Source organism: Electrophorus electricus, chromosome 21 (assembly GCF_013358815.1).
Source record: "Electrophorus electricus isolate fEleEle1 chromosome 21, fEleEle1.pri, whole genome shotgun sequence".
NCBI classification, from domain to species: domain Eukaryota; kingdom Metazoa; phylum Chordata; class Actinopteri; order Gymnotiformes; family Gymnotidae; genus Electrophorus; species Electrophorus electricus.
The window spans coordinates 7,915,993-7,939,802 of record NC_049555.1 but is presented as its reverse complement, the minus strand read 5'-3'; the positions used below and the strand labels follow the sequence as shown (position 1 = coordinate 7,939,802).

Here is a 23,810-nt window from a genome sequence, read left to right as displayed (position 1 = left end):
TTTTTATATCTTCTATGTTCATAGTATATAATTGTTTAAGAATGAAAATAATTGGACACCAATGAGTAATCATTTGTGTAAAATGCATTTTCATATTAATTTTTTTTTTTTTATGAGGTAAATTATTTGTTTACATTGGTCAACACATCAACACAGAGTTATACGCCATAAGAGCAAAACAGCAAAAACACACGACAATTAAACAATTAACATTTTTAAAAATTATTACTTAACAAAAGATCACATCCTTCTTTTCTTTACTGAGACGGAGAGCTTCAGTGGTTTTAGTAAAAACTGAAAGACAGTGGCAAATTTTAACCAGTGAATCGAAACACAGGAAAGTTACGTTTGAGGTTTGACACTGCCGCCCTTCACACATCTTGCACCCCCAAACGCAGGGCCGTGGTCCTGGCAGGAGAGCGGGAGATGCTGCCGTCTGTGAGCGTCAGGACACCGGAGGCGGAGTGGCTTAGTGGCGCATGTGGTGACCCTCCCCCACCCTCTCCGAGTGCTTTAGTGTAGTTAAGGGAGCCGGTGGAGGGAGGCCACAATGGGGGGGTGGGAGTTAAGGTGGACATAAGGAACTGCGAAGTGGCCACAGGATGCTGGCATTATGGAGGTGGGAGGAGGACGCAGGCCAGAGGCAGCGCCAGGCTGAGATAGCTGGTGGTGGTGGGTTAGTGGGACACGGTGCACGAGAACCACTGGACCTGGCCGATGGGCTGTGAGCCCAGCGGAAGTCTTTGCTCTGTTAGGAACACTTTTTACAAGTTCTTCCCAGGCATCTTGACTGTTATGGTCTTCACCTCGGTGTACTCCCTCAGACTGTACTCACCCCTGCAAAACAGAACCCCCCATCAGTACAGAATCACACTCACTTCCTCAAAGTGCTTGTTAGGGGCCCATCCATTAACTTGTCTATGCAGTGACACAACTCATATATAATATATTTATACAGATTGAATACATTTTGTCTTACATTGAAATGAAATTCTATCATCCTAAACATTTTTTTATGGTTATACAGTCATTTCTGAAATGTAAGGTATCCCTGGTCAAACTTGGAAATTGGGACGCCATGTGAATGGAAGATAACTGCTTGGTGAAAACTTGAATATGCTTCCTTTAGACACAGGAAGCTGCCAGAGGAAACATTATGACATGGTGCCCAGATCTTATTATAGGTCAAATGGAGTGTTTGGTCATTCTATGTTTCTGATAATCTTTGCAGAAGGATGCAAGTTTGCAACACAGGGTGCCTATGCAGAAGCCTGAACTTGGAGCCTAAATACTAAATAAATACTAAATAGTAGCCTGATACTCGGCTAGGTGACATAGGCTATATAATTCAACTCATTAGTTTACTGTCAGCCACTTCTTATTATTCAAGAAGCAAGTCAGGTACTAGAGTATGCCAATCACAGACAGGCGCACTCACAGTTCGCGGCCATTGCCTGACATTTTGAATCCTCCAAAGGGACACTGGCAGCTCAGAGCATTAAAGCAGTTTATCCTGGAGATGAAACAAAGCAGAAAGCACCACAGTTTAGCATTGTTTGTCCTTGTTCATCTGGCACACTTTCACATAGCTTCACTGAGTTTGGAAAACCATTCAGCAATCGACCACTTTGCAGCTGTTTTCCTTTGCTTTCTAATTACACAAGGTCCTGGGATGACAATTAATCATTCATTTGCAAAATGACAAGTAAACGAGACAGACAGTCGCTGGCTGCATCATGCCGGGGTTCTGAAACTGTGCCATCTGTCGAAAGTGTGCCAACATGCAACTTGACACTTGAAATCTTAGCGATCAAAGTCGCCAGTTGGCAAAGCAATATGAAAGCTCATTATTTATTTATTTATTTATTTTTTGATGTGCATTACAGTAAACATGAAACAGCTCCTATAAATAATCTGGAAGCAAGGCGCACCAAACTGTGCCGGCCTGCACGGCTGTGGAGACTGCCATGGCTTTGCTGATGTCGCTGGTGAACACGGCGGCGGTCAGGCCATATTCTGTGTTGTTGGCCCGCTCGATGACCTCCTCGATCGTCTTAAACTTCATGATCTGCTGAACCGGCCCAAATATCTACCACAGAGTAAAGAGAGTCGCATCAGCAAACAAGCTTCTGACACCCAGCTGGAAAGAGCTCATTATGAGGATGGATCGTGTGTGTGTTCAGTAATGAGGAACAGTCAGTCAGTCAGAAAGACTGAAAACATGTTTGTTTTTCCTTTTTGCATTGCTAACACAAAAGCCATTGCTCTCAACAACCAGAGCAAGACACCGAGAGGATGATTCTCCAGACAGCTCCGACCGTGTTGGGGGGCATCGGGGGGTTGGGAGCGGAGAGCCAGGTATGATCCGCGGACGAGGCGGGCAGGCTCACCTCCTCTCTGGCAATGCGCATGTGATCCTGCACATTGGAGAAGACCGTGGGCTGGATGTAGTAGCCCTTGGAGAAGGGGGCTTTTCCCCCACACTCCAGCTTTGCACCCTCACTGATCCCACTCTCGATGAACTCCAACACACACCGCTGCTGCTCAGCACTGATCTGAGAGGGAGAGAGTGATGCAGCAATAGAGAAAGAAAATAGAGAAAAGGCAGCAATAATGTTTTACAGTGTATGGAGGTACATAGTATGTATAGTTTACACAGTATACGGAAGCATCAGAGCTCCAAATCTTTAATCTGTGGTAATATCTCTGGACGATACCACTAGATGTCATTGTGTGTGTGTGTGTGTGTGTGTGTGTGTGTGTGTGTGTGTGTGTGTGTGATATATATACATATATATTACAACCTACAATCAGTGATGACTAAATGGACGTCATACATCAATCGAGTACTTGCTAGTACCAATGATGGGTAAAACCTTTCTCTTTGGCGGCGATCATTATGCATGTTTAAACATGAGGCATGGCTGTACCTGAGGTCCTTGCTCAGTGGTGGGGTCGAAGGGGCTACCCACTATCCTCCTCTTTGCCCTCTCCACACTCCGGCGCACAAATTCATCATAGATGGGCTCTTCCACAAAGATACGGGACCCTGCTGTGCAGCACTGTCCACTGTTAAAGAACACACCCTGATGAGCCTGCTCCACAGCCGAATCCACTGAGAGAGAGCGAGAGAGAGAGACAGACAGAGGCAGAGAAGGGAAAAGATAGGACGTTTAACAAAGAATTCAAGGGGAGACTTGTTTGCACATGACAGATACACCTTTAAACGTGTACATTGCTTTACTGCATCAGAGATTAAAGATTACCAAATGGATTTTGGGATTTTTCCATGTAACATACACCATAATGACTAAATCCTCAGATATGACCTAAAATGCCTATTTCCATGGACAAAGCACATCCTATTGCAGCTGCAGTCTCACTCCCCTCATGTGTTCATGGCTACACGTGAAAGACGCATATTAACATTACGATACAACAAAACCATCCACCAGATTGATGGGGTGGGTTACGTGACATCTGATGCCAGAGGGGGAGAGACCTGGCTGGCACGCAAAGGGTTAATGGAGCAGTGGGATTTATGGCAGTGTTGGGATGTGTCCGGACGGGGCCACAGTCCATTCTGGTGATTTACGGGCAGGAGGGAGCCCCACTCGCGCCTGCTGAAAGCATTTAAAAGGACCAGCCGATGCCTCTAACCACTTAGAGCTGCGGGCTTGGTGTTCACCAAGAGACTCCCGAGTGCAACTGAGAATCAGATTCATCCTAATTTAATCTAATTCCAATCACAGCAGACCAATACGGGAAAAGCCCTTCTTCTGAAACAAAATGCTTCATTGAACATCGTCTGCTGAGTTTAGCAAGCATAACGGAGCTTGGCGCTCGTGGAGATAAGCTTGTAAATTTAACACACTCAGATACACAGAGTATCAAGCAACTAATGCTGTTGTCACATTACGTGAAAATCCCCCTTAGGACCTTGGTCTTTGATGTTATCAACGAGTGACAAACAAGCCTACTGAGGTGGCACCTGTGTACATACTGTCACGGCAGGACAACAGGAGGGCAGGGCCATAAACCACCACTCACAATCAGCGTCTGCGAAAACGATGTTGGGATTCTTGCCTCCCAGCTCCAGCGTGACTCTCTTCAGGTTGCTCTTTCCAGCTGCTTCTTGGATCAGCTTGCCGACCTGTTTCGGGAGGGAAGGGGGAGGCAGAACAGAAAGAGGCTTTTAGTTGCCGAGACCGCCGTCATGGACCTGCACTAAATCTGCGTGTAACCGTGGGACGCCTTCGTTAATAAATCCTGCAGCCCAAACAACCCGTCCGGTCCTCTAACCACACCCCCCCCACACCCCCCGACTGCTGCAGGGCCAAGCTGAAGCCACGGAACGGCCTCTGCGTGTGGCCAGCATAGCTCTCTGTGACCCTGGAGGACATCTTTGGGGGGGGGATATCTTTTATTCAGTGTTTTCCAACAGAAAGCAGGATTTGTTGTTTAAACCAGAACAGGAAGACGCTAACCACAGGTCTGCGTGGGGTGCTCCACATAACAAAACGTCTTAGGAAGGTGGAGGAAATAAATAAAAGTCCTGCGCTGTGCTTGGCTTGGCTGATGAGACGAGCCAAATGAAAGCATCTTTAGAGGACAGAGCAGGGTATGGTTGGTTAACTCTGCTAGATTCTAATGATTCTCCAATAGAATCATTTAAATACCAGACTACTGTGTCGTCATTTCACCAGCCCGGTTTGAAGCTGAAGCAGGTTGAAGCTTCCAGGGCCATGTTAGGTAGGGCCAAGGGATGGAGCAGTGAGCTAGGGCATGACTCTCACGGTGGCCCGTGGAGGTTGAAGGGCTGCAGGGCTGTGAGTCTGTGGTACTGCCTCGCCGCACCACTCTTCCCTGGGGTTTCCCAGCTCACTGTGAGCGCTGCTCTCTGCAACACTGCAAGTGCCAGTCCAGACCACAAGCAAACATTGGGAGACAAAAAAGAAGAAGATGGAAAAAAAAAACCCACCCTCAACACACTTGCTGAGACTGAATATTTTCTCTCTCTGTTTTCAATCAGATAGCACAGAGAGAAGTGGAGAGAGGAGAAGACAGAGGCCATGATAGTGTTTATATCAGCCTGCAGTAATGAACGTGGCTCTGCTCCAGAATACACACCATGAGCTGCGAGCTGTAGCCAGCTTTGTGTCAAGTGGTCTGTTCGTAAAGTCTGGTGGTGGAGGCTTAGCTGTGTGCTGCACGGTGCACTTTACGTATAGCCCCTTGTCTCCTGTAGCACTCTGTATCCAAGGGAGTGAGGACAGGTGATCAAGGCGGCTTTGGGGCAGCTAAACCATATCAGCCACTCCTGCTTCTGCCTGCACCCATATGCGCACGCATGTGGATGAGGTGAGTCAGAGTCTATGCATGTACCAACTCTGTCAGCACGGGCTCTCGCTCTGTCCCTCTAATCAGCTCCAGATTAAAGGAGAAAACTAAATATATGAGAGCCGCTCTGGAGGATGTAGAGTGAGATGGAGAAAGAAATAGGCAGAAGAAAGAGGGAGGCGGGGAAGGAAACAGAACAAGAGGCAGGAAAAGAATGAAAAAGGAACAGAGATTCGCCAGGATTCTCTCCAGGATTTAGGGAGGGAAAAAGAGTGAGACAGGAAGAGAAAGACAGATGAAGAGTGAGACATAGAGGGGAGAGACAGACAGTAGGAGCTTTAAGGTCGAGCGCTGGGTGGCCTCCCGCCGCACGTAAGGGAAAGTGGGTGGTGCTGAGGGCTTCCTGTCAGTGGAGCGCGTGGAGCGCAGTGGGCGGGTCGGGGGGCGGTGCTGCTCTTTGAGTGATGGCATTTTTATATAGTGACTAATGACCTCAACACGCTTATGTCACATGTGCCACTTGTTGCATGCTTTGTCAGAACAGTTTCAATTTGAGCATTGGTCATCGGGTCCAAGAACTGATAAGGGGGAAATAGCATTGCCGTAATTTCTCAGGGAGAAGCAAAAAGCTTTCTCAGCAATAACAAAGGCACTTAGACCACAGTTTCTGCTTGTTATAGTGTCTCTGTGTCCTCATCGGTGAAGCCAATATGGCGGATTTATGTTCAGAGTCTGTTTCTGCTTCTGGCTTTGCAGAACTTCTGAGTTACACACAAACTGCGTAATTCTTCCATGTTTATTTCAAAAATAAGAATAAACACGTTTTCAAGCTGAGCCAAAAGGGCCATAAACCTTAGTTCTTTTCTAAACACCACCAAATCCTGCTCGATTTACGACAAATACTTTTGAAGGATATTCGGGACCAAATCAAAACAAGTGCTAAAATAGGTAGATTTACGACATGCCGTAAACGCTTAGAAAAGCATAAAAGACGCTCGCAAAGCAAGCAACGTGCGTTTTGGCGCTAGAAATGATCACTGTTTACAGTGAGATGTCAGCACAGACTTTGTGTTCTCATTCGGCAAGATGGCTGGATCAAACAACCCAGTACGACATGTTTCTCTGTTTTCTTTCTGACATTCCATACCTAAGATGGCAAGTCCTTCACAAAAACTGGCTTTTTATTAACTACAGTTTCCAGGACTGACAGTCTAAGGGCACTGGGGGTCGAACGGTTATCGCGCAAGTCGACACTCAAGGCGCCTGTGTGTGATCGATGGGACAGTCAAGGGACTGCCAAGTTGCCACGGCGTGTTGCACAGGACAGCGAGACAGCTGTCTGATTATCAGTTTACCTGTCAAGCGTATTGTCAAGAGTATCATACTTTATCTTCATGTCATTCTGGTGTGGATTTAGAGGTTCAGCCAGAACTAGAAATCATTTTAAAAGATGGCCAGTACCCATATGCAAAAGACCTGTATACACTCTCTAAAGACTCGTGTATAGAACCAACATTTCAAATTAAAATGATAATAGCTCCTTAACAAACAAAGTATGTAAACTGAGGCTTAAAATGTGTAGGCTAATTGAGTATAAATGTGGGTATAATGTAAACAATGCCATGTATTATGACAGCCAATATATATAAACTCATGATCCTTTTCCCCCACATTTTCCACATGGGTACTCTTGGCATATGTGAGAGAGAGTGTGTGTGTTTGACACAGTTTTATACTGTGTCTGTTGTGTAGGAGACAGCAGAGATTTCCTTAGTTTCCATTGGAACCACTGCACTGCCTCTCAGCTCCGTCTGCTCACGGCTCAGTGCAGGACTCCATTACACGTCCGTCACCACCGTCATTCCAGGGTGCGGGAGGAACTGGCAGGTGGGATTTTGCCCCTCTTAGTACTCAAGGAAACCTACCTTTGTGGATCCTGTGAAAGCCACTTTATCGATGCCCATGTGGGATGCGATGGTGGCTCCAGTGGTTGGCCCATAGCCTGGCAAAATATTGACCACCCCTGGTGGAAACCCAGCCTGTGCAAACAAATGAAGAGGAAACAATCTTCAGTTGGGAGAGAAAAGGCGAGAGCGAGAGAGAGAGAGAGAGAGAGAGAGAGAGAGAGAAAGAGACACAGAGCGAGAGAGAGAGAGAGAGAGAGAGAAATAGAGAGAGCGCAGATCGAGCCAAAAACACCATGGGCCATAGTGGGGGAATCCAGACCCAACCCAGCGTCCCTCCAGGCCCAGAGAGAGAGTGAGAGGACAGAACATCAAAAGGAAGAGGAGAGGGCAAGAGTCAGAGTTCCACAGAAAGGGAGGGGCGGAGAAATAACAACAGCTCGGGAGATGAGGAGATGAAGAGGAGGAAAAGGAGGAAGAAGTTGTGTTTTTCTTTGTGACGGGGGCAGATCAGCCATGATCCGTGGACCGTGATTTAAGAGGTCGTGAATTTGGCCTCCGCTGACGACCAGTGCCCTTGAAACCCTGGGTGGCACCACAGGCCGCATTCGTGAAACGCAATGCTGCGTTTTGGGCGAAAACGAGGGCGGACGACTTTACTGTAAATGCCACTGCCGTGTGTGCGGACAGATCGCGTCAGCCCCTGAGTCAGGCACTTAGTGCTGACATGTCATCTTGCTGCCCTGCGAGAGCGGCATTATGACTGCGTCGCGTGTCTTTGATCAGAGGCCTGTGTGGTCACTGGCCCGCTACATTACAGCAGACGTGTGCCAGCGGGCCTTTGATTGCGGGCCAAGGCTGCTGAGGGCGTCGCGCGATGCCCGCGTTCTGTACCTCTTTGATCAGAGCACCCATGTACAGGCATGTGAGGGGGGTCTGCTCAGCCGGCTTCAGGACCACCGTATTCCCGCAGCACAGAGCTGGCCCAAGCTTCCACGCCGTCATCATCAGAGGGAAGTTCCACTGTGCGTGCACAGTCACACACACACACACACACACACACACACACACAGATAGTTTCATTGTTTTTGTTCCTGTGAACATCCCACCCTCAGATTTTTGCCCACTGGTGTACCCACGCATATCACAGTCCAGGAGATGATGAGTCACTTAAGTCTTTTCGCCCACTCACACATTGTAAGAGGCCAGTCACTCCCTGCCTCTGTAGCTTGAGAATGCTTATTTTGAACTCTTTAAAGAGCAAGAAATGTCTGACGTATGCCACATGCACTCATGCTGTTCCACACCAAAAGAGTAGTCACGACACCTTCAGATACAGCGATAAGCATGAAGCTCCATAATCTTCCTCATTGTTTTCTTTGGTCTTGCTTTCACTTTCTTTCTTTCTCACACTCACTTTGTATTTGTATTTAGAGACTTAGTAACCTTCACAAAGTCTCGACAAATGTTGTCCACCCAAGCCATTCTGGTATATTCTTAAAAAAACAAAACAAAAAACAACACACTCACCGGGATAATCTGTCCACACACTCCGATTGGCTCATGCCTGGTGAACGACAAATACCCTCCATCTGTGAGAGATCAGAGAATAGGACACCTTAAACAGGTTCAGGAAGGTTTGAAACAGACCACAGAGCTTTAATAACAGAACATCACCTGCCGGCTTTCAATCACCAGGAGATGAAGGTGCCTTCGTAGCGCAGGTAAGGGTTTAAGAAGGTAATGGATAAGCAAAACCATCAAGCTTTGGAGAGCTGCACTTGGAGGGAGCCTAGAGAAGAGGAACAGCGCTCAGAGGTCAGGAGCAGTCCTCCTCCTTCATATCCGATCTCCACCAAACAGAAGGAAATCGTGACTATGTGGATTTCTCCAGCCGCACGTTTGGCGAGGCCGGCGAACACGCCCCAGCTCTGGCAAGAGTGATCCACTGGCTGGGCCGAGCCGGCCCCGGGGCAGAGCCAAAGATTTAACTCCCCCGGTGGCCAGATAAGAGTGGGCCAAAGAAATACATGCTGTTTGTTTGCGGTGTAATTCTATTACGGATTAGATTGGAGATGAAATAAAGCAAAACGCAGCGAGGTCCCACCGAGCCAGTTTGGCTTAGCAGCACAACAAAGGCGCAGTGGTGAGCGCGCTCACTAAGGGGCTGGCAGGGAGGGGTCGGAGGGGTGGGGGGTGTGGCTGACCCTCTCCCCCCTCAACCTGCCCTTTGATTTCTAGCCTGGACTGTGACAAGGCTCTATGATGCGGTGCGCTCACTGAGACACAGTTAGCGAGGGCGAGCGAGTGAGGCAGGGCCAGGGACGTTTTACCGCTTGGAATAAGCATGGCATGGAGAGTCCATTTCTGAAAGTACCAAATGCCTCACCACCAAGAGTCCTCTCCTTTCTTCATTACATCTGGTCATCCGGTTATCTCTCTGAATGCAGAGACTATGCTCTATGTTCTGTCTGCGTTCCCAGGGATACACCAGCTGGAGATATCCTTGACAGCACACGGAAACCTGTGAAATATGAAATCTGTCTATGGCTTTAAGAGGTTCCTGGAAACTTTGATTTTGGTGGTCAAGCTCTTGGTTTCGTGTGTTTTGTTCTGGACACCTTTTTTAGGGGCGCTCTTTGTTTACTTGGTGCCCTTTTTAAAAAGGTTTATTACACTGTCACTAACATGTAACCCTCAGCAATATAGAGAAAATGAACAGACACTAATTGCCAACATTGAATCATCTCCCGCAGACCACATCTGAGTGCAGGGCGACTCGGTGGACGTGATCTTAACCTGCAGGAGACCCTGCAGTGAGGAGTCCCATGAATGAGTGTGGGAGACAGCCCCAGTGATGGGTCAGGGGAGGGGGACAGACTGAGAGACAAAGACGCCCAGACGCCCAACACTAGACACATCCTGTCCTCCCCAGTCCTCTCTTTAACCCACATGGCCCTCACATGGGGCCCCTGTGAGACGGCTACACAGTCGCCCCCAAAACGTCCACTCACACACACACACACACGCATTAATGGCTGTGCTCTGATATTAGAGCTACATGTACACTCCTGTCCTGTAGTGTCCAGACCCCACGCCATGTCTCTTTCAAGCAGCTAAATTAGCCAGAACAGCCCCCCAATGCCCCCTGGGGCCACCCCGGCCCCGGAGCTGTCACTGTGCTCCACCGGTGGTGGCGCTCAGCAGGAGGGCAGCCATTAGTGTGCAGATTTATAACTGCTGAGGGACCCAGTGTGTTTACCCTCCAAACACCTCCATAACCCCATAGCATGTCCTGTGGGTCACAAAGAAAACACCCAGCACCGGCCGGTCTCTCTGCTACACTCTTGCTTCACCTAGCACCACCTCCCACCACACCCTAGCATGACAGGAGAACAAGTCGTGGAACTACGCGTCACACAAGCCTATTTCCCTTCCTCAGTCCCATCCTAAACATCTCCGCCCTTCGAGTGAAGCCCCACCCTCTCACTGAGCTCTGCGTCTTCCTGTCCTGCTTTAGCGTCTGCACATCACCTGCTATGCCTCCCCTCGGGGTCTGTGGGGCTATGGGACGTGAGACAGCGCAGGGGTCACCTTACCAGTTGGAATGGAGGATCCGTGGATCTTGTCGGCCCAGCCAGCGAAATACCGCAGTGTCTTAATTGTTCCCTGAAGGTCCACAAAGAAGGAGGAGAGGAAAGGCTTGCCAGTGTCCAAAGATTCCAGGGTCTGAGGGGAGGCAGGAAAGATGAGGAGAGGAAACGAGGGTGGAGGAGTGTGATGAAAAATCACGTATGGGGATAAAATTTGACACCCCCCTCCCAAAAACTGCATTTGAGACTTATCCAAGTAAGGCCCACAGTTTATACCTGCCCCACTGGGGAAACACAATACTTATACATGCAGAGCAGTGGAGAGGGCTTTGTTATCTCTGTGTCAGGAAGCCATGATTTCTTATCAGACAGGGATTAGACTGATATAAAGCTTAATCACAACCCCATGGACGTTATGTTTCTCCTCCAGAGTAATTCTCTCTGACACTTGTTCAGAATTGGGGAGTAAAAAATAACACCAGTTTAGCCCATTTAAGGTGAAAGCTCACCCGCAGTGCTGGAAAAGTTTCTTCAAGATGGCTGCAGCATCCCCTCTCTCCTTTAAAGAACTCTAACTGCCATGGTGCTTTTGTTTTTAAACCTCCCCACACCAGCTTGCTGGTCAGAGCCCATCAGAGCTGCAAGCCAAAGATGAGGACAGAGGTCCAACGCACCATGACACAACGGAACCTCTTTAATCTTTTCTCCTCGAGTTCTAGGTGCTATGATCGTTAGCACCCAAAGGTCACAAGTCCCACCCCAGTGGTCCCTCGTACAAGGGAGTTTGGACATTTGCATTATAAATCAAACTTGTTAGGCAGACAAGGCCGGCAACCCCTGCCAGGTCGGGCTACGGGCGGCCGCGCCGGACAGTCGGCCTCTCGTTAGACGCTTGTGAACGGCATTATCTACTCCGGGTTCTCAGTCCTGCTGGATCTGTCCTGCTCGTAGCTAACCACAGCCAGGAGGTGTGAGCAACAGCCTATGGCACATGTGTTTCCCATAAAGAACCTCACGGGGTGCCCAGCTCCAGTGCTGAAAGTCTACCCCTGTGCAGAGATGCATGCCTGGTACAATTAATCTAGGCCTTCAGTAGCATCTGAATATTATAGTTAGATGGATTAGAACTAAAATCTGAAGGGTAGTAGATCTATAGAACTGGAGGCTTTGTTTGAAGCCAAAGACACACAACTCAGGTCCTACAAGGCCAGAGTCCAGCACAGTTTGGTGATTTCTCTAGTCTAAGACATCTACTAAACCTGGTAATTAACTGATAACTTGAATCAGGTGTGTTCCTTCAGGGAAATCACCAAACTGTGCTGGACTCTGACCCTTTTGGCCCACAGCTGTGCAGCTCTGTGATAAACATGGGGCCACCTTTGCCATGGTAGGACACTTACAGCGAGGTAGGCGCGGTCCCGCTCCACCAGGTCTGCTAGTGTGGAGAGCAGCCGCCCCCTCTCAGACGAGTCCATCTCCCGCCACACAGAACCCAGGGAGAAGGCCAGACGAGCGGCCTGAACTCCTTTATCCACGTCAGCCTGAGAGACGGACAGAGAGAGAGGTGTTGGAGTGAAAGAGTGACAGAGAGAGGGAGAGAGAAAAAAAGTAAAAGAGAGAGATTGAACTAGGGGGGAGTAAGAAGGGGGAGAGAACTGCTTTAACGGTCGGGTATAAAATTACCCTGGAAACAGGTGTTTACTGGTCGAGTATAACCTTACCCTGTAAACAGGTGTTTAATGGTCGGGTATAACCTTACCCTGTAAACAGGTGTTTAATGGTCGGGTATAACCTTACCCTGTAAACAGGTGTTTAATGGTCGGGTATAACCTTACCCTGTAAACAGGTGTTTAGTGGTCGGGTATAACCTTGCCCTGGAAACAGGTGTTTAATGGTTGGGTATAACCTTACCCTGTAAACAGGTGTTTAATGGTCGGGTATAACCTTACCCTGTAAACAGGTGATTAATAGTCGGGTATAACCTTACCCTGTAAACAGGTGATTAACAGGTGGGTATAAACCTACCCTGTAAACAGGTGGTTGTGCACCTCTGGGACAAATGAAATGCATCCAATTCAGTTTTGCTCTAAATAGCTTTAGCAGTCACATGTTCAGAACACTCATTGGTTCCTTCATCCGCGCTCCTTCTCCACCTGCCCAGCCCACCCACACCCATATCCACATACTTTACATTCTAAAGCCCCTCTCTCACACTTTGGATTCTTAGTCAGACAGAGCTTGGAAGCCGAAGTCTAAATCGCCATCGCCATTTCAATGACAGTGTTGTATTTCTCCGATCCTGTTCACTGGATCACCTTCTCTGTAGCTGGTACTCTCTGTCTCTCTCTCTGTCTCTCATATTTCATATTACTTATGGAGGTGTTCCATTGGCTTATGTATTCTGTAGGCAAGCACTATTAACTTAAGTAATCTTAACCTTGGTTTTCAAAGTGAAAGCTTTTACTACTTTAAAGTTTTCAAAACAACAGCTACATTTTTGTTTGGGGAATGTTACATTTATCATGATGGAAACTAACAAAAATGTCTCCACATTGTACTGTGGAAACATTTGGTCAACACAAAGAAAGCAAAACATAAACACACACACACACACACACACACACACACACACACCTTATCTGCCTCCTGAACATCACAGATCTTCTCCCCTGTGGAAGGGTTGTACGTAGAGAATGTTTTTCTGCTCACAGAATCATGCCATTCATTATTGATGAAAATCTGCAGAGAGAGAGAGAGAGAGGGAGAGAGAAGACACATAGTGGAGGTTTAGCACAGTGGGGCCAGGGGGAGAGCGCAGTGTCAATGGCAAGATGGACTGCTCCCCAGACCTCCTCACCCGATCGGCAGAATGCCAGAACCCGGTGAGTCAGAGCTCACAGACACCAAAGACATACAAATAATCTGCCAGGGCACGAATGTTCAAAATTGACTGAATCCGAACCCAAGATTTGACTCGTGAGCAGTTGAAAATCAGGATGGCAGGCCATATTCATATGTATCTCAGTGCAAGAGCTACAGTGAGAAAAGTCGGTGATGAAAGAGCGTGTGTGTGTGTGTGTGTGTGTGTGTGTGTGTGTGTGTGTGTGTGTGTGTGTGTGTGTGTGTGTGTGTGCCTGTTCACCAGTGGTGCTGGTGTTGTGTGTTGGTGGGATAAGTAAGGTGAAGTAGCTGGAGTCTGAGAGCAGACTGGGAGGGCAGGGGCATCTGCAGCATGCCTAAAGCCTTGCGCACAGGGAGGAATCTCTGGGAATCTCTAGGAATCCGGTGTGGTGTTGCAGGGTAGTGGTAGATCTGTCTCTAGGGAGTGATCCAGTCACCAGACAGAAAGCAGTGGGGGAGCAGGAGAGGAAATAAATCGCTATCACACACACACACACACACACACACACACACACACACACACACACACAAACGTGCATTCTCTCTCTCTCTCTCTTTCTCTCTCTCACACACACTCTGTCTGAAACAAAACCACATATACATACATGTATTACATATGCAAACTGACACACAGCCATACACGCGCACACACGCACAGATTTCACAACATCGCTGCTCGTTTACGAGATCATAAAACACGTGTGTCACTCTGGTTCTGCGCTGCGTTAAAGGAAGCCGTCCGTTAAACAACCGCTTCGCATTCCCAAATCCTGCATTTTTTAAGCTCGATAAAAGGCGAAGGGAAAATACTTCAAATGGAGGACCGGACTGCGCCGTTCACGCCGTGTTCCGCCACGAGCAAAACCACATCAAAGGCTCCCTCTAAGACAACAGACGTGTCAGGTGTGATCAGATTGTATAGCAATGCCAAATATTTTAATTCGAGCCTCGCTGCATGTAAACGTACCAATGCGCTGGCTGCGCCGGCCAGCGGGCATGTTTGGGTCTTGAGAAGCCTTCGGGAATTGTTTCCAGACACTGGCAGCACCTCTGACGGATGAGGTGTTAGTAAAATACGCGCTGGCACCACGAAGCAAACATATACTTCTACTCGCGCTCTGCCTCCAGTCAGGCTTAGGAAGGTGTTCAAACAGGCCAAGGCACAGTCTGCCCCGCGCCCTCACGGACCTCCAACGTATTTACCGTGTAAACGTGTAAACCTTCGGGCTTTAACTACAATTTAATTGGCTGCAAACCGTAAGGGGTGCTTGTGTTAAAGCTGGTATAAAATGATAGCTCATTTGGAAACGTTTCAAGGCTATGTCTTCAGCATGGAGCTCTCTGTTTCTCTCTCTCTCTAGGAGTTGGCATGGTTTCGAGAGCGAAACCCTGGGCACGAACAGTTCGTTCAGGGATGGCGTAGGTGCTCGGTATCAGCCGGTACCACTCTGCACTCACCCAGACTCCACTTCAGCTCCTCTGCATTAGACTCCCTGATCAGCAGACAGACACACACCCCTCTCTGGCGCTCCTAGGGAGCGACACACTTTCATTACTCTCATTAACAGCACTTAATAAAAGTGTCAGGCATTTCGTTTCCCATTTGAAAAAAACAATAACAACAAAACCGCCAGAGAGCACAGAATTAGTTTTTTTTTTTTTTTTAAATAATTATTATTATTTATAGGGTCGCTCTTCTGGAGCAGATCTGTGGCGGGCCGGGCGACAACGCAGCACGTATCCCCGCGCTAACGGCCGCCACCTAAATCACTGCGCTAAAAAAGAGCCAGCACTGGAGGCCATTTGGCTCGGCCTGCGCCGGGCTCAGGGGGGCGCTCCCAATTTTTTTGTCTCGTCCTATTGAGGGAGTTGATTAAGGGCGACACGGCTGTGGCGTAAATCAACTCTCGAGGATTCGCTTTCCCCTCGGACAAAAAGAAAAGGATAAGAACACGAGTGCAAAGGTGCGAAATTTCAGATCGATCAACGTTGCGCTTTTCTTCGTTCTGCTCCCGCGGACGTCAGCGGGGCAACGGGGGGAGATTCTCAAGGCTGAATAGCGGAGACGCTTCTGGTGGATCAGCGAATGGTAAAGTGGTCGGCTAACATAACAACCAGAGAATGGTCCTTACTGCCGAAAAGAAGAAAAGGAAGCAAAAACTGTAGGCTATCTTCAGTTTAAATAAACTGTGCTGAGTGTTAGCGTTTCTGTCCAAAAAAGCCGCCCATTCAGCAAACGTGGTGAGGAAAAACAAACAGGGACGCGCTTGTGATGTGACATCACGTGACCTTGCTATATCACCCCAAGGCCAGAGGTGATGAGAAAAGTGTCCAGCGTGAGGACATGCAGAGTCCTTGTTCATGGACTACCAGACAGCTGCAAGCATTTACAAAGCCCTGTGCTTTTCTGCTCAGGCTGCCCCAGTCTCTCTGCCTTCTGACAGTCCTTGTTTGCTGTGCTAATAAGGCGATGAAACATACCTATTATAAACAGATTCTGAACTCACAGCACGTCGTCTGCACAATGCTCTGCTTCTATATAGCACTGAGATTTTTATCGAGCTCCTTACTTCACACAGGAAGGGGGGGGGGGGGGGGGGGGGGGGGGGGGGGGGGGGGGGGGGGGTGGTATCGGCCAGGAGTGCAGAGGCCCGAGTGTGGTCATGTGGGAATGCTAGAAGCGACGAGAAAGGAGAGAGGCGAGAGAACCATGCTCTGGGCTGGCTGGATGTTCCCAGCAGTCGCAGGAACGCCGATCGGCTCGCGCTCTCCGGGGGCTCGGCCCAGCAGCGAAGCAGAGCAGCAGTGAGGGCAGAGGATGCCAAAGCCACATCTGTTTGGCCCCCAGCACCTTCTCATGGCTCGCACAGATGAGGACTATTTAATGGCACTCATTTCGGGGCCCTTTTCAGGGAAGGCGAGGAGGGGAAAAATAAAAAAAAAATTAAAAATGAAATATATAGGCCGTGCATGTGTTTATATGTAACAGGCCAAGATTCCAGAGGCAGCCGGATCCTAGCAGAGCACCTGCGGCACCAGACTCAGCCGACACAGGAAGTTTCACATCCTCGTCTATCAGAGTGACTCGTAGCAGTCTGCAGTGGCGATGGATGCATTTCGGGACACTAATGACTGTTGTTAACATTACAGACCCAGGAACGGCATGGGAAAAGAGCGCTCGAAATGAAGCAATGATGAGTCAAGATGTGTTTTTTCACAAATATTTCACTTCATTTGTCTTTTCTGTCAATCTGGCACAAGTCTGTCTCACTCTCACCCAAGAGCTTTCTCCCCCCCCCCCTTCTTTCTTGCTCTCTCTTCTTCGATGATATACAGCTTCACTCCAGCAAGCGGTCCAAGCTGCTGATATGACAGGGCCAGCATGTCCCAGGCTAACAGAGAAAGCCCAACTATCTGACCCCCCCCCCGCTCTGCATTGGGTGACGATGCAGAGGAGGCAAGCTGAGGCACATATGGGCGACACAAGTGAAAAGGCTGTGCGCGATTAATCCTTCTGCAGCAGGAAAAATTAACCAGTGGGCCTTTGGATGGATCAATTAGCTGCTACTTTCCCCTAATCTTTGCAGTATGAAAGAAAAATAAATTTCCCCTTTGATTTCTTGTTTTTTGGGGAGAGTGACTAACATATTACTGGTAACTGAAAATGAACGGACAAATATATCTTTCCAAAAACGTGTTTATCCAAGAAGAGAGTGGGAAATGAAGAGAACGCCAAAGGCAATAAAAAAGGGGAGGAGGTTTAGCGGGAGGGAAAGATGAGAGAGAAGCCCAGGAGGTGGATGGAGGGAGTCCTCACTGTGATGCTTATAATAAATCACCGGTTTCCCACTGCAGCCTTCAGCCTGGGTGCTGTTTGATGTGGATCTCGGGGAGAGATGGCGCGTTTTGAAGTGAAAAACTCCAGAAGTGGGGGTCAGGCTCTCGTGAGGCAGGGCCGCTGACCCCCACAGCCAGACATGGCCATATATTACGACCCGCCGGAGAGCACCCAGAACAGGGGAGCCCCAGACCCCCCACCCCTTTCCCACCATCGCAGTCCTTCACCCAGTGACGGATTGATGAAGCCTACCTCATTCGCACAAGCTGTCGCCCGGATTAGTTTACAAAAGCTCTCCCTCCAGCGCACACCCAGCGGACGACTAAAACCCCTTAACTGCGGACGCAGAGGGTGAGAAATTCAACCGCGAATGCAGGGGGGCTGTGGGACAAAGGGCCATTGCTGTATTACACCAGCCTGAAGGAGGAAGGGGAGGTTGTGATGAGGAACTGGACGCTAAAGGCAGCGCACCCTATAATTAAACCATAACTTGATGAACATGATGAAGCATAATGACAGTTAGCAATATTACAGTAAATATTACAGATAATGAGGTGAATGTGCCACTTTCTGCAAAGTGTGTCATGATAGGGTGTGAGCTGAAAAAAAGGCAGGGCCCAGTGAGCTCCACCTCACACAGACACAAGTCACACTGCCACAGTTTAATATTAAACCACCTTACTTTACCTGCCCAAATCCTTCAGCTACACTTCGGTGGTTTATATATATTTCAGTACAGTATGCGATCTTATCAGCTAATCAGTGCATCGCAATGTAACAATATGTAAAATATTAACCCAAATCCATTTGCTGTACTTTTGAGTTTATACAGGGACAAGATTTCTGACTAGGATCATTAGCAAAGCATATCAGCAAGAGATGGAAATATGTTTAGGTCAAAGGCAATACATCAAAGGCAAGGATCAGTGTTTTTTGTTAAGTCTCTTAATGTCTGCTTCAGTAAGAGAATGGTGCAAGTTCATCACCATCATCGCCGTGGGAGGCGGAATTAGCATGGAGATTCCTCCTAGTCTCTCGCCCATAGAAAAGGCACTAGAGCCTCCATCTATTACCCCAGAACATGGGGGTAACATAGCTCTCCTAACATCCCCTCCCCTCCCTCCCTGCCATCCGAGAGCCACAAACTGAGAAAACATCAATAACTCCCCATCAGAGGAGGCTAATTTACGGCTTCCTCTGTGCCGCTATCAGCACAGCGGGCCTGAGCTCACCCAGAGACCACCTTCAGGAGAGGAGCTCTCCCGTGCAGAGACAGCGCGTGGGTCCGCTTACCCTGCCGGCCCGGCAGTGGGTGGAAAAAAGGCGAAGGGATCTTCATCTCTGGCTTGCAGGCTGTAAATGAGACCAGGGTAGTGCTGGCTGCAGCGATAGATGTGAGAATTAAACCAGCAAAGGATTGGGATGTGTCTGTGTGAAAAGCTTGCTAAGTGTAAAGGGGCAGTCACAGTGCAGAGGGAAGATAAATAACATTTTCTTATCTTTCACAAGCTGAGACACACACACACACACACACACACACACACACACACACATACATACATACATACACACGGTAGTGTCAGCACAGAAGGTAAAATCATTGCCAGGTAATACACGTACGTGTGTGTGTGTGTGTGTGGGGGGGGGGGGGTGGCACTTGTTTGTGTATCCAGGTGGAGAAGGTCACAGGGATGGACAGGGGCCATGTCTGGAATAATAAAGCCTTTGACGTTTTGTTAAGAAACTGAAGTGTGTTAATAAACTTGTGAAGACACCTAGACAACCAGACAATGACTGCTGGGGACATGCATGAGTAATCTAATCAGATTTTAGGTGAAGAATGACAAAGAAAGTAACAGGAACATGTGTGTGTGTGTGTGTGTGTGTGTGTGTGTGAGAGAGAGAGAGAGAGAGAGAGAGTGAGTGTGTGTGATGATGATATATATATATATATATATATATATATATATATATATATATATATATATATATATATATATATATAATATATATATATATATATATATATATATATATATATATATATATATATATATATATATATATATATATCTCCTTAGGGCTATAATTACTCTACAGGGCCATAAGATTGCAATGAGATAGCGATCTCTTGGCATACCAGTGGAAGAATGGCAATATCATTACTATTTTAGCTACAAGGTAAACATGTAATTAGTCTCTAATACACTCAGTGACCTTTATAAGCTCCTCTCACCATAACTGTAGTTATGGCCAGCTGTAGTTAGACTGCTTCATCTGGGTGCCATGCTCTCGCTGGGGAAGGAGGATGACCGGGTCCCTCTCTTGTCCACTGCCAAGCTAAGCTGCAGCCAGGCTTCCTGTCCAAGTGGACCTACGCGCTGGACAATGTGACGAGACCACTGGTTCAAAGCAAGGTGGTGGGAGGCCTCAAACATGCTGAAGGAGGCATGAACAGCCCTCTCACTCACAAACTGGCGGTGCTGACATACGGATGATATACTCTTTGGCAAAGCAAATTAAACAGCGATTCAGACCGACTGTGACTTGCTAGGACTACGCAAGGAGAAGTTCTGTTTTAAAAATTGCTTTAGAAAAAAAATGCAGAAATGAAGACTCATTCATTACGCCTGCATGTCTTTATATCAACAAGCAGAAATAAACGGTGCGTATGTGTGTGAGAGAGACAGGTAGAGAGAGCAGTAACAGGCTGCGACGGGTGCTCGTGTAACTAATGCCCATCAATCAGTATCACCACCGATCTACAACCAACACTGTGGATAATTCAAATTCCTAGGGGTTAACACACCGAGGCCCGCTCTTCTCTACCTCGCACTCCTTTCTCCTCGCATCACGCAGGAGAGGGGAGGCCGCGCACCAAGCACAGGATGAGATATGTAGTTACAGAGGAAGCCGCGGCCCTGTTACTAGCAGCGCCCTTTGCACAGTGTCCTGTGGGTCACAGCGCGCTACTGTGCAGGCAACGTCCCTTGCTATCCCTGGCGGGAAGTCATTCATGCAAAAAAAAAAAAAAAAAAAGGTCTTATGACGCACTGCGTTAGTTTTCATCAAGAACGATGAATAGGTTTTATAGCAGGACATAAAGCTTTGCGGCTAAACCGCCTAATGTCCAACGCTGTCCACCTCGAAATAACGTTTAACGCATTATATAAACGTAAAGAACATTTCAAACTATTCAATTGGCAAAACTATAACCGTCACACTAGATCACCATTGTCTGGGTGATGCGGTGGGCACTGCAAACATTACACGCGATCCAAGGGTCGTAGTTCAATGTGCAAAACCTGCCATATCACATACCATGTTCGCACGTGCAACCTCCCTGTTAACTATCAACATGTCCATGCATTCTTTCGCCTTTTAAGAGACTAAGCACGCTTTCTAGCCATGTACAGAACAGCGCAGCGCCGAAAGGTTTATGATATAGCTGTGGATTTATTGTCATGCCCGACGGAGGGCCGTGTGGGTGTGAGCTATCGCGGGTCCGCGGCTGATGAAAGCAGATAAGAGTCTCAACGCGCGGCTAATGTTAAAAGTTCAATCAAGATAATGGGAGACTTGGTCTAAATTACGGAAAACGAGATAGTTCTGCATCAACATCGAAGTTTTGTAAATAGACTGCTGAACATAGTTCTGCGTCTTTAAGAAAATGCAGCATTCCAAAAGGTCTAACTGGTCCCACCTAAAACTAACCGACTTCTACTGCAGTAAATTCATATCACATGAATGTGAGCAACACCATCATTCAAACGACAAAGGAAAAAGCACGCTGTTATCAGACAACTCTGGTTTAAAGCCATAACTGATATGAAACAATGGTATGTGGTAGCACAACCCTCCAATACATACTTACTACACATTAGTTTACAATCTACAGAAAAACACAGCCAGGCGTAAATAAGTACAATGCGCTATATTCTTCTGACTTGTCACGCTTAAGTTTTGACGCATACAGCGAACGCTGAGCGTTTTAAGACGCTGACAGTGAAAAAGACAAGCATAAACGATATAACGATATAACCCGTTTAAAAGCAAAACTTTGTCTACAGCGAAATAATAACAAATTGTAACGCGACATGACGCGCACGTTGTGACCAAAACAGCAAACAGAACAGGAACGAGTTTGCTACTCGGCTAGGCTATCAATTTCAGGCTATCAGTTTTAAATTGTACTTTCTGAAGTTGTTTATATAACGCTGTAAAGGAAAGTGTACATTTCTAGTGAATAAATGTCAGATGCCATAGGCATGCAAAGTTGAGTTGCGCTTGAGTTTATTTTCGTGCGCTAACTTTAAAGTGTCAGGAACGCATACTTTGAGCGATTCTAGTGTTTAGAGTACTTTATCACACTTCAAAGTAGTTTAAAAGTGTCTCACGAACCTTGGTATACTTTATCTCCGGGTTGGGCACCGGCGAGGGCATCAGTTGGAGGGATGCCATGAGCGCGGATGGATCGGTCTTCACTTCGCCGGGGAGTTCAACTTTACTAGAAGTCATTCTGCCAGGATCTCCGCTTCTGTAGTTACCGGTGTTTTTTTCTACGGATTTGTGATTAGGACTTTGGAATCCTTCCTGTGTTTATAAGCAGGTGTCAGCACTGGCCCAATTTTATTGGGCCGCGAATAAGTCCGTCCTCCCTAATATAATTAAAATCCAGCATTTACATAAACACCCTCTCTCTGGCTATAAGGAGGGGGCAGATACCACCCACTTTTCCGACCAAAAAATCAGTGGAGGAGACTTTACGCTTTGCCTGCATCAGAAATACCTCAAAGCAAAAAGTTTTTTGGAAGTGATAATAACTGATCATTTAGTCCGTGTTTGTTGATTTAATGATTTAAGAATACTAGCAATCAAGGTTACGCCGCAAAGGCTTTATGTATAACATTTACGTGATGTTAAGAAAGTGATAATTTGAAAGTCCGGCATATCTAAAACTTTGTACAGGTTTTTTCTACTCTCTCTCTCTCTCTCTCTCTCTCTCTCTCTCTCTCTCTCTCTCTCTCTCTCTCTCTATCTATCTATCTATCTATCAATCAATCATATATATATATATATATATATATATATATATATATATATATATATATAAACGTAGAAATGTTTCCTTTTCATTTCATCTGAGAAGAATGTTAGCGAGGACGTTACTGGACTGTCTGAGATTTTGACAATGCGTGGTTTTACTCATTTTATTGATATTACAGAGGTTTATAGTAGAGGTACTACTGATATGTATACCAGGCAACCCATTCCGTCTCGCCTTCCTATGGGGCGCGCAAAACTAGTATCACATGAACGCGAAAGTTTTCTTTGGCATGGTCCGTTTGCCTAGCGACTCAAACGCTCCAGTAACATATCACCCATCAGGATGTTTTTCAGCTATCCACATCAAGCGATCACACGTTATTTCCTTGTCTGGTGAGGAAGAATAGTTACCTCCCGGAGCGCAGGGATTCAGTTAACGTTTACTTTAGAATATCCAATAAACATTAAGGACATCTAAAACTTCTGTTAACACCCTGGAACAGTTTAGAGTGCAAGGATTACCCGACACAGACATTCACACTTCCACAGTGGAATTAGGGATTTAGCATCTTTGCGCACACACACACACACAAATATAAATAAATAAACAGATTAAAAAAAACCACAGTCATCAACAAAAACGGTCATATGTCGTAAATAAATAAAACAAATAATCGATTTCACACTTTATCTCCGCGAGTCCACGGTTTTCTAACACTTGTAGTTTGAGCAATAAATAGCCTACGCTACCTATTCGGCCTCCAGGCAAAACAAATCTTCCAAATATTTTACTTGCAAATAAAAATCACATGAAATATGCCTTGTTTTATATATATCGCGCGTTCTGTGTTTAATAGGCTATTGGTCCATTTCCGAGAAAGGATTCAGATTTTAACGTTCGTGTTTCAGTAATTGGGTTTACGTTTTGTATTCACTTCGACATTCGTGGCCTAGCCCCGCACGGCATATATTTGGCTTAAAATATGAATATTTCTTATACGTGGATGAATTTGTAATACGTTTACTTCGGCATTAACAGAAATCTGGCAGTTGGGGGAAACAAAGGTGTTTTAAAGGTGCTTTATCAGGTCCTAATGGAAGTTAATGAGGAAAAAAAGGCATGCGCGACTCGGCTACTGGACAGCTGTTATCATATCTGATGTTTGAGAGGATGACACTAGACGACCA

General features: G+C 47.0%; 1 protein-coding gene across 1 annotated transcript; it reads right to left on the bottom strand.

Moving 5' to 3' along the window:
• Positions 1 to 156: 156 nt before the first annotated feature.
• On the bottom strand, positions 157 to 22,180 carry aldh1a2 (aldehyde dehydrogenase 1 family, member A2). Its single transcript, XM_027007407.2, has 13 exons — positions 21,978 to 22,180; positions 13,472 to 13,576; positions 12,238 to 12,378; positions 10,844 to 10,973; positions 8,775 to 8,836; positions 8,139 to 8,267; positions 7,266 to 7,379; positions 4,051 to 4,153; positions 2,931 to 3,115; positions 2,391 to 2,555; positions 1,932 to 2,089; positions 1,439 to 1,513; positions 157 to 837 (listed from the first exon to the last, which is right to left on the bottom strand). Exons 1-13 carry the CDS (start codon positions 22,092 to 22,094, stop codon positions 765 to 767), a joined length of 1,557 nt encoding a protein of 518 aa, XP_026863208.2. The 5' UTR covers positions 22,095 to 22,180; the 3' UTR covers positions 157 to 764.
• Between the last annotated feature and the right edge of the window lie 1,630 nt (positions 22,181 to 23,810).